The sequence below is a fragment of the Myotis yumanensis genome, unplaced genomic scaffold (assembly GCF_028538775.1).
Source record: "Myotis yumanensis isolate MYYU_CA2020_CCGP unplaced genomic scaffold, mMyoYum1.0.hap1 SCAF_7, whole genome shotgun sequence".
Taxonomy (NCBI): Eukaryota; Metazoa; Chordata; class Mammalia; order Chiroptera; family Vespertilionidae; genus Myotis; species Myotis yumanensis.
Window position 1 is genome coordinate 29179845 of NW_027223758.1, and position 11413 is coordinate 29191257.

At 43.5% G+C, this 11413-nt stretch overlaps 1 protein-coding gene across 1 annotated transcript; it reads left to right on the forward strand.

Moving 5' to 3' along the window:
• Positions 1-588: 588 nt before the first annotated feature.
• Positions 589-10940, forward strand: PCNA (proliferating cell nuclear antigen). The gene is made up of 6 exons (XM_070419951.1): positions 589-973; positions 4693-4790; positions 4962-5029; positions 5874-6068; positions 9173-9296; positions 9616-10940. The coding sequence occupies exons 1-6, from the start codon at positions 753-755 to the stop codon at positions 9693-9695; spliced, it is 786 nt and encodes a 261-aa protein (XP_070276052.1). The 5' UTR covers positions 589-752; the 3' UTR covers positions 9696-10940.
• The last annotated feature ends 473 nt before the right edge of the window (positions 10941-11413 follow it).

Consider the following 11413-nt stretch of genomic DNA (forward strand, 5'->3'; position numbering starts at 1 on the left):
AAAGCAGCTTAGAAAGCTGTATACAGAAACGATTGTGACACGAGCTTGGTGTGTGCGTGGAGGGGTGTTAAAGAGAAGGTGGTGGGAGTTGAGGTCGTTTTGTTATCATAACTGCACACCTTCACATCGTTTGACTTTTAGGACCACATCGCTTCTAAGACAGCAAAAATAAAGTGCACACTTAAAGCAAATGTTTTCCTCAGGCTCCAGGGCGTCTTTCCCTCCCGATGGGCTTGATTTGTTTCACTTTCACTCTCGGGGCTGGCAACTCTCTATCCCCGAAGCAGGGGGCTGAGAAGGCGACACAAAACCGGAGCGCGGGGATGCCGGTCCTGAGCCTCAGTGATGCCCGGACTTGTCCAGCGCAGTGACTAAAAGGCTGTCAATCCCACCCACCAGACGACGTTCCGCCCGCCCCCGAAGGCGCAGCGTTCCTATCCCTCCCTCCCTCATCCTCCAATGGACGTCCAAGGGGGGCGGGATTAGCGTGAACTAGGCACACGATTAGCCCTGGAACCTCCCGCCCACGTGTGGGCGGGTCAGCGTGGTGACGTACGATCACGGGACGCAGAGGCGGAGAGTGCACGCTCGCAGACCCGGCGGTATTAAACGGTTGCGAGCGGAGCGTTCTGGTGATCGTCCTAGGTCTCAGGCTCTCACCGCTGCGGCAGCCCGCTCGCTCTGTCAAGCCTAGGCCGGCTGCTCCTCCTCCTTCACTTCGCCTCTAGCCGCGTCGTTGCGACTCCGCCACCATGTTCGAAGCGCGCCTGGTCCAGGGCTCCATCCTGAAAAAGGTGCTGGAGGCGCTTAAGGACCTCATCAATGAGGCCTGCTGGGACATCAGCTCGAGCGGCGTGAACCTGCAGAGCATGGACTCGTCCCACGTCTCTTTGGTGCAGCTCACCCTGCGGTCTGAGGGCTTCGACACGTACCGCTGCGACCGTAACCTGGCCATGGGTGTGAACCTCACAAGGTGAGCCCGGGAGCGGTGGGGGAGCCGGGCCCCGGGCCCCTCGCTCCCATTCCCTCCCCCTCTTGGCGGGAGCTCCTCTGAGCTGGCCCTTCATTGGCTGGCGTGGGCCATCCCGCCCTTGCATTGGCCTGCTGGGCCTGGGGGCGGGACTCCGTGGAGCGCGCGCTTCCGAAAGCCCGCGCTGGCTGAGGCGGGAACTCGCTCTTTCCGCGCCCGAGTCACAAAGCGGGCGGTGGCGGGAAAGTGACGGGCTTCCCCGGGCTGCCAGGAAGACACTCTTCCAGAGCCCTTTTGGGCATTAGGTGCCGGTGGCCTTGACTGAGAAACCATGGTCACGGGTGACTTATACTTTTTTTTTAAGAGCTTTATTGTTGAAAGTATTACATATGTTTCCTTTTTTCCCCCTCATTGACCCCCCTTTCTAGCCCGCCCCCAGTCGTGGATGACTTTGACCGCTTTATCGTGTTCCCTACTTGTCTCCTTACTTAGGGACCATGGCTTATTTCTGGTTTTTTATTACAAAGTTGTAGGGATCACCCTCTTGAACTTGAGAGATTTCTCCAGGGCAGTGGCTTTCAACTTTTTCATTACTATCTAGTTACTATATATACGTGTTTAAAGTTTTAAAACCTTATGAGAAATATTGACCCACTCTACGTGCTGTTGTGGGATTCTAGGGCAGGGAAAATGGGGAAAGTTAAAACAAGGCCAAACAGTGTGGGCAATTTACAGCCAGCTTGTAAATAAGCCATTCTCTTCGCCCGCCAAGGGTACTTAGAGCAAATGGTTAAAAAGCTCCCTAATGAGAGAAGGGGGGGGGGGGGGCAGTTTTATTCCCCAAGCGGAGAAGCCTGCTGCCAGGTGCTTCTCGTGAATTCTGAGGAGGCCACAACAAAGTGAAGGGGATCCTGAGAATTCATCTCTGCCCAAATAGTCAGCAGAGGAGTTTTGAAACCTATAGACAGGAGGGTAAAGACCCTGCCTGGCTGGCTCCTCAGATGAGCTGAGAGCCCGTCTGGTCTGCGCTTCATCAGCCAGAGGTATTGGCCTGTAAAGGTGCACGCGTTAATAAATTGGCTTTTCACAGCACAGTCAAGGTCTCTCATATAAATTCATTTACATGAAAAGTCAAGAAGCGAGGTTGGGAACAGCCCCCTCCCACTGACTGAGGGGCTGCCATGTCTTCTAATAGCAGCATATTGTTTTTAATGGTCATCGTGGTCCAATAATTTACTCAGCCACTAAAAGGATCTGCAACTCAGAATATACTGCTTTTTCGTTTATGTTCAGAAGTGGAGATTCCTGGTGGCAGGCTGTGAGCTTTTTCTCATTTAACTGCCAGATTGCATTCCAAAGTGGCTGGACCGGTTTACAGGTCACCCTGTAGTACATTTACCTAACTTGCCAGTTCCTCAGCCCCGTGGCTAAAAATGGTAACGCCTTGTTAAATAGCTTAACCCAGCCGTGGGCAAACTACGGCCCGCGGGCCGGATCCTGCCCGTTTGAAATTAATAAAACTAAAAAAAAAAAAAAAAGGCCATATCCTTTTATGTAATGACTAGAGGCCCAGTGCACAAACATTTGTGCACTCAGGGGGGTCCCTCAGCCCGGCCTATGCCCTCTCACAGTCTGGGACCCCTCAAAGGATGTCCACCTGCTGGCTTAGGCCCACTACCCAGGGGAGCGGTCCTAAGCTGGCAGTCAAACTTCCTTCTGGCAGCCTGGGAGCCCTCGAGGGATGTCCACTTGCCAGCAGGGAGCAGGCCAAAGCTGCAGTTGGACATCCTTAGCGCTGCTGAGGAGGCGGGAGAGGCTCCCACCACCACCACTGTGCTGGCAGCTGGCAGCCTGGCTTGTGGCTGAGCAGAGCTCCCCCTGTGGGAGCACACTGACCACCAAGGGGCAGCTCCTGCATTGAGCGTCTGCCCCCCTGGTGGTCAGTGTGTGTCACAGTGACCAGTCATTCCCAGTGGTTCTGCTGTTAGGGTCAATTTGCATATTACCCTTTTATTATATAAGATAGAGGCCTGGTGCATGGGTGGGGGCCAGCTGGTTTGCCCTGAAGGGTGTCCCAGATCAGGATGGGGGTCCCGCTTGGGTGCCTGGTCAGCCTGAGTGAGGGGCTGATGGCTGTTTGCAGGCTGGCCAAGCCCCCCAGCGGGGATTCTCACCCCATGGGGGTGTGGCCAGACGGGTGAAGGGCTGAAGGCCGTTTTCAGGCTGGCCACACCCCCTTCAGGGTGGGGGGGTCTCACTGGGGTGACTGGCCAGCCTAGGTGAGGGGCTGATGGCCGTTTTCAGGCTGGACACACACCCCTGTGACCCAAGCTCCCAGCCTCTCCTTTTATTCTTTTTTTTTTTTTCAGCGCCTCCTTGAGCGGAGGCCAGGGCAGGCTGGAAGCAGGTATCTGGGATTTATTTATCTTCTATAATTGAAACTTTGTAGCCTTGAGCGGAGGCCAGGGCGGGCCAGGGAAGGCGGGAAGCTTGGCTTCCTCCATCGCTGGAGGCAACCCAAGCCTCCTTGCTCCAGCTCTGTGGCTGCCGCCATCTTAGTTGGGTAAATTTGCATACTCACTCCTGATCGGTTGGTGGGCGTGGCTTGTGGGTATAGAGGAGTGGCCGTGTGATGGTTAATTTGCATGTTTCTCTTTTATTAGTGTAGATGTTTACTTTGAATTTATATTAGTTCACACAAACACTCCATCCATGCTTTTGTTCCGGCCCTCCGGTCCAGTTTAAGAACCCATTGTGGCCCTCGAGTCAAAAAGTTTGCCCACCCCTGGCTTAACCTCTTACAATCAACATGGTGTGGCTTGTTAGGCTCTTGGCGGGTGATGTGGGCTGTGAAAGAGTTCACAGCTAAAAGAAGAGATAGATATGTATAGAGAGTTTATTTTACTTTTCCAGAAGGGAAAGGGCGGGCGTATTGCTAATCAATACAAGGGCAAGAAATAAACAGCAGCTGCTCTTTTAAAGGGTAATGGCTGCTGTTGTTAGGTGACAAGAAAGGGAGGGGGTTTGGAGGTTGACATTGAGCATACTTAAGGGGCTTGTAGTTTGTTAGTTATTTAGGAGATAATCCAGACAGATGTCTTAGGGAGGTGTCTTACCAGTATTTTTTTAAAATATATTTTATTGATTTTTTACAGAGGAAGGGAGAGGGATAGAGAGTTAGAAACATCGATGAGAGAGAAACTATGGATCAGCTGCCTCCTGCACACCCCCTACTGGGGATGTGCCCGCAACCAAGGTACATGCCCTTGACCGGAATAGAACTTGGGACCTTCCAGTCTGCAGGCTAATGCTCTATCCACTGAGCCAAACCGGTTAGGGCATCTTACCAGTATTTCTTCAAAGCCTGCAAACCATTCTTAGAGCAAGAGTTATGAAGAGTTCAAAAGTGGCTTGTTTGAAGAGTGGGGGAGGACTTTCTATTAACTATCCCTGAGTTGTAAAAACAACAAGGAGGAGGGTTATACAAAAATGTAGCCTTGAAAGTAACTTGTCTTGTAGTTTGAACAGAGGGATTGTTTGAATCAGAGGAGCTAACAATCTTGAATTTTAATTTAATCTTGGATTTGAATTTCTCCTAAATTACTTGTCTCCTTACTTGGGGACAATAGCTTATTTCTGGTCTTTTATTACCAAAAAAAAGGAAAAAGGCCTTTTCTTGTTCTTATACATCAATTTTAAATCCTGTGTCTTCTCTGTTCTAGCATGTCCAAGATACTAAAATGTGCTGGCAACGAAGACATCATTACCCTAAGGGCTGAAGATAATGCAGACACCTTGGCACTAGTATTTGAAGCTCCAAGTAGGTTATACTCTTCTACTGAGTTATCCTGGAGAAAATTAAAATGCAGCATCAGTATTTTCAAAGCTGTGAGAAATCTAAAATAATGTTTTTTGAGGCTTATAAGATTTACTTTATCATAGTTAGAAGCTTACATGCTTTTCTTCAACAATGTTTGCTTTCTTTTGGTAGACCAAGAAAAGGTTTCAGACTATGAAATGAAGTTAATGGATTTGGATGTTGAACAACTTGGAATTCCAGTGAGTATCAGTTTCTGATTGAGTGTACTGTACATGATAGCTCCCTAAGATATGTTAATGTAATTTAAAGCCTACTTCCTAACAGCTATATATCTGCTGGTGCATGTTCCAAAGTGGAGTTACAGTACTCTTAAAAAATGGATCATTGGTTGACTTCATTGTTGCTGAATGCATATTAAGATTAGATTTTAGAACCAGGGGGCAAAAATTTATTAGATTAAGTTTATCAACATTAAAGGAGAGAAGTAGTGTTGGAATATCTAAAGTTCTTTTGTCTGGAAAGCAGTAGTCATGCTTGCACCATCTTTGTTCTTATGCCATAGTCTAATGCCTCTTTTTTTAAAAAAATGTATTTTTATTGATTTCAGAGAGGAGGGGGGAGGAAAGAGAAATAGAAAAATATCAGCTATGAGAATCATTGATCGGCTGCCTCCTGCATGCCCCACACTGGGGGTTGAGCCCACAACCCAGGCATGTGCCCTGACCTGGAATGGAACCATGACCTCCTGGTTCATAGGTCCACGTTCAGCCACTGAGCCATGCAGGTCGGGCTCAAATGTCCTCTTGATTTAGCCCTGAAGGGTGATTTGGGGAAGCGCTACTTCCCTGGACTTTACTGTTAGTTAAAACGTTTAAACTCTACTTTGTTTTCTTAGTATAATTATTATTGTAACGTACTTGTTTCCGGTCTGCATTTCTTTTTTGAGTAGTTGGAGTGCTTTAAGTCACAATAAGTTTCAAAGTAATTCTGAGTTCTTGTTTGGATCCTGATTAGATGGTACCTACCAAATCTTTAATTCCCAGTAATTGATCTTTAAGGGTTTTTTGTTGTTTTGTTTTATAGGAACAGGAGTATAGCTGTGTAGTAAAGATGCCTTCTGGTGAATTTGCGCGTATATGCCGAGATCTCAGTCATATTGGAGATGCTGTTGTAATTTCCTGTGCAAAAGATGGAGTGAAATTCTCTGCCAGTGGGGAACTTGGAAATGGAAATATTAAGTTGTCACAAACAAGTAATGTCGATAAAGAAGAGGAAGCTGTAAGTAGTTTTAAAGTAAACAGAAAAAAAATACTTTGAAGAGAATTAGAACACTGCTTAATATTGGGTTAGTCTGTTTGGGCTGCTATAACCAAATATCATAAACCGGATTGCTTATAAGCAATGGAATTTTATTTCCCACAGTTTTAGAGGCTGGCCCTTTTGGTGTCTGGTGAGGACCTGCTTCTTAATTCATAGACCGCAGCCTTCTCACCTGGTGGAAGGGGCAAGGGAGCTTTCTAGGGTCTTTTCTTTTTACTGTTTCAGAGAGGTAGAAACATCAATGATGAGACTCATTTGATTGGCTGTCTCCTGCACACCTTCTGCTGGGGATCTAGCCTGTAACCCCGGGAAAGTGTGCCCTGACTGGGAATCAAACCATGACCTCCTGTTTCATAGATACTCAACCACTGAACCACACCAGCTGGGCTGGTGTCTCTTATAAGGACATAATCCTATTCATGAAGGCCCCACCTCGAATAGCATAACATTGGGGATTCAGTTTTAACATTAAAGGGGGAGGAGGGACATGACAAACATTCTCTCTATAGCAAGGTAAATACTAAAAATTAGAGAAAACTCTAAAGAAAAATAGACAAAATTGCATTTTTACAATTTATAAAAAGTGGAAGATACTGTTGAAATCTGCAAGGGATTTATAAGTGCCATCTAATTTATAATTTGTAAGCAGGAAATGCAAATTCAGTGTTTGCTTTATAAATCACTGAACAATGTGTTGGTGTATCAAACCCACACATACTCTTAAGAATAGGATTGAGAACCTAGGTGTCTAATCTGTAGGTTTCTGGAGGTATTTACTCTGCTTTTATCAAGTAATTCAGCACAGGACACCTCAACAGCAGGATCTAATTAGGGGTAAAAATCTAGCTGTTGGGTGCTCCTGTATAATCCACACTTAACCAAGAAATGTCCTTAAAATAAGGCTTTCTTGTAATCAAGTGTTTGGGGTTTTTTTTTCCCCGATTCTTAGAGTGTTATAAACTAAAATTTGCTAATTGTACTAAAATAAAACTTGCTAGCCTGTGAACATCAGTTAATTCTGTAAATCAAGAACAATTAAAGGGCCTAATCTCAAGATTATTAGGATTAAATGTAACATTCAAAGTGCTTAACACAGTGTCTGGCATATTGTAAGTTTATAGTAAAGATTAGGTATTTTCTTATCCCTTGCTTGAGTAGTCAGCCCACAGATTAAATGAAGGTAAACTCCATTTAAAGGTAAACTCCATTCTTTATTTTTAATATTGAATGCCCAACAGTAAAGCTGACAATCCATAAGAAAATAAAAGGGTTGTTTTTTACTAATTTATTTCAGATTTATTCTTTTATTTTTCTTTTTAATTGATTTTTAAAGGGAGGGGGCGCATTGATTTGTTGTTCCATTTATGTGTGCGTTCCTTGGTTGACTCTTATATGTGCTCTGACCGGGGATTAAACCTGCAACCTTAGGACAGTTCTCTAACCAACTGAGCTGCCTAGCCAGGGCTCACATTTATCCTTAAATCTGTATAAAAACACTCCCACACTAAATGAACATATTATGTATACAGCCTAGATAAGCTTATAACCATAATTTCAATGCACATCATGGTAATACACCTTCACATATTAAGTCTATTAAATAGCAAAACTGTAGGGACTAATTGCAACTTTGCTCTGTTTCCTAAATTACATTTCACTCCCCTTCCAACTTTGATTTTTAAAATTTTCTAACATTAGTTCATCCGTAAACATTTTAATATTACTTGGAGTATAAACATTAAACTTTACCACATACTATAAGAAAATTATTCAATATTAAGGAAATTTTGTGTTTCTATTTCCTTGGTCATGTTAGAACTGCTTGAATCAAAATTTTAACACTCCGGTGTGGGGTGAATTTCCCGCCAAAATATAAGATGGCGCGGGCAATTATTTAGGTTTCCCGAGCAAAATCAGGGATTTTTATGATACCTATTACCCCAATGGGTATGAAACTGTTCGCATACGCAGGTAGGTATCTTTGTGAACGGCAAACAAACAAATATTTGGTAATACGCAGTTACAATCGGCCCGAGTTTACACGTTTCCCGCACTCCACCGCAAATCTATATGAACCGAGTTAAGACGGCTCCCGCGGAGTACGCGCAATTCACGCGAGCCGACTTAACTCGTTTCCCCCACTCCAAGTGTTAAGAAGGTACATACATTGCATTGCAGTTGTTTTCAATCCATTGGTTTTCCGATTTGTTTTTGCCTCTCCATTACAATTTCACTTGTTGAAGAAACTAGGTCATTTGTCATTGAGCTTCGCAGAGTCTGGATTTTGCCAGTTTCATTCTTTTTATATATATATATATATATATATATATATAATTGAATTTTTCACAGAGAAGAAGGGAGAGGGATAGAGAGCCAGAAACATCGATGAGAGAGATCGATCAGCTGCCTCCTGCACGCCCCCCAGTGGGGATGTCCCCGCAACCAAGGTACATGCCCTTGACCGGAATCGAACCTGGGACCCTTGAGTCCGAAGGCCGACGGTCTATCCACCGAGCCAAACCGGTTCGGCCAGTTTCATTCTTTATGTCAATTAATATATTCCTCTACCTTGTGTTTCCTATAAATTAGTAGCTACAGCTCTTGAGGCTTGATATTCACGGTTTCTTTGTTTTAGGGGTGGGAGAGCAAAGAATACTTAATAGATGGTGATATGTACTTTTGGTAGGAGTCATGAGGTATCTGAATACCTTTGTGATTTTTAGCACCTATAAATAGTCATTGTCTAGATTCATTAAGTCATGTTTTGCAGAGTTGTAATATATTAATACATTTCATTCCTTTATTAGCTGGTTTATTTTGTAGAGATACTTCCATAATGCTCTTATCACCTAATTTGGTTACCTGAGATTTGGTTCATATACAGAAAGACAAGCTAATACTTGGTTGTTTTGCTTTATTAACCTGTTTTCTAAATTAGTTTCATAGCACCCTCCGATGTAATCAATAAAAGTTTTTTTTTTTTATGTATATTATAAATGACTAGGTTGTAACTTTCTTGACATTTTTTTCAGTATGATGAATCATTTGCTTTTTCCCCTTAGGTTGCCATAGAGATGAATGAGCCAGTCCAGCTAACTTTTGCACTGAGATATCTGAACTTCTTTACAAAAGCTACTCCACTGTCTCCTACAGTAACGCTCAGTATGTCTGCAGATGTACCCCTTGGTAAGATAATTTGTTAAATCTTGTTTTGTTTAGTTTTTTAAATATATTTTTATTGACTTCAGAGAGGAACTGAGAGGGAGAGAGATAGAAACATCAATGATGAGAGAGAATCATTGATCGGCTGCCTCCTGCATGCCCCCCCCTCTGGGGATCGAGCCTGCAACCGGGGCATGTGCCCTGACCGGGAATGGAACCGGGGACCCTTTGGTCTGCAGGCCGACACTATCCACCGGGGCAAACCGGCGAGGGCTAAATCTTGTTTTGTGGGTATGTATATGATACGTCTCGGGAATTAACCCATGTTCCTGTCTTCTTTCAGTTGTAGAGTATAAAATTGCTGATATGGGACATTTAAAGTACTATCTGGCTCCCAAGATCGAGGATGAAGAAGGATCTTAGGCGGTTTTAAAATCCAAGAAAACAAAACTAAGCTCTTTGAGAACTGCTTCTGAGATTTCAACATGCTTTTAAAAGTCTCTTTTGTCACCAAATTTGTACCTGAGTACATATGTAGATAATGTTTTCTGTAAATAACCTGTTTTCCATTCTTTACAATTGAAAGCATAGTCTCAAGTCAAATCTGGTCTTATTAACCTAGAACTACTTCTGCCTTATATAGAAATAGTTGTTAGGATTTTTATAACAAAGGGTTTTGACTATTAATGCAGTTTTAATAATTGTGGGGTTTTTTTCAATTTAAATAAAAGTTGTTTGAATTTCAGATATCACAGGACAGTGCCTTCATTTGAACCTTGACTGTTGCAAGTATCCTAGGGAATTCATAATTAGTGCTACCATTTTTGTGTAAATGTTATATATTTTTTTCAATCTAGAGCAGCCAGATATAAATACATTAGTATAGCCATAAAAAGTACTCCAAATGCAGTAGGTGACAAGATATTTGTGAAGATTCAGTTGTCACATTTATTTTTGTATTCTCACTTGAGCTCAAGAAATGAATGGGAGAATAGAACAAATTCTGTATGTTTCGTTATTTTGTCTTTTTTGTAAGCAAAAACTAACACTTTTTCAGAAACTTAATGCACTCAGTTATGTTGGTTTATAAGGCTAGTATTGTTACAAGGCAGTGTTTCTTTAGCCTAGGGAACCTTTTACAAGACTTAGAAGAGACTAGGTCTGTGATAGGGCCCAAGGAGTATGTTTGCAAAAAATTTTTTCTCCAGTATAAATAGCTTTATCTGAGACTTATCTGGCTTATCTCTTATGGTGTTGGGTTCAACCGAGAAAGTGAAAAGGCCCAGCAGTTGTGAAATAGGCTATTTAAACGTTCCCAGTAATTGTGCTTACAAGGTCACAAATTGGCATACTACACACTGAAAGCTGTTTTATTACAATCCTTTTTCCTTTATATTTTATGTTTGGATTAAATAACTGGTTTCTTTGTTGTACCTGGACTTGAGTTCTAGTGATTGGACTTCAGAACTCACTGTATTCAGTGGGTAACCATTACCTTATGTTGCCTGGGCGGAAGGAGATTGGCAGCAGAGGGGCTGATGGAGTTTTTGGAGTGATGAAAACAGTTTATCTAGACAGGTGATGGTCCAAGACTGCATTTGTTAAACCTCATCCAGTTGTACTTTTATGTAAATTATACCTTAATAAAGCTGACATTTAAAAGCTTCACGTGCGGCAAAGTGTTTCTTGTGGGCAGACCTCTCTCTTACCTGGGCAAGGCCTGATGGCCTAGGAGAGGGAGAGAAGTACAAGAGTGGGGCCGCTGATAATAAAGACCATTATAAACTGATGATCAAAAATAGATACAGAGCCCTAACCGGTTTGGCTCAGTGGATAGAGCGTTGGCCTGCGGACTGAAAGGTCCCAGGTTCAATTCCGGTGAAGGGCATGTACCTTGTTTTCGGGCACATGCCCAGTAGGGAGTGTGCAGGAGGCAGCTGGTCGATGTTTTTCATTGATGTTCCTAACTCTCTATCCCTCTCCCTTCCTCTATGTAAAAAGATCAATAAAATATATTTTTTAAAAATAGATACAGAGGCAGAGCAGCATTAAACAGACTGTCAAACTACAGCAGGAAGGCTGGGGAGGGTTGAGGGGGTAAGAGATCAACCAAAGGACTTGTATGCATTCATATAAGCATA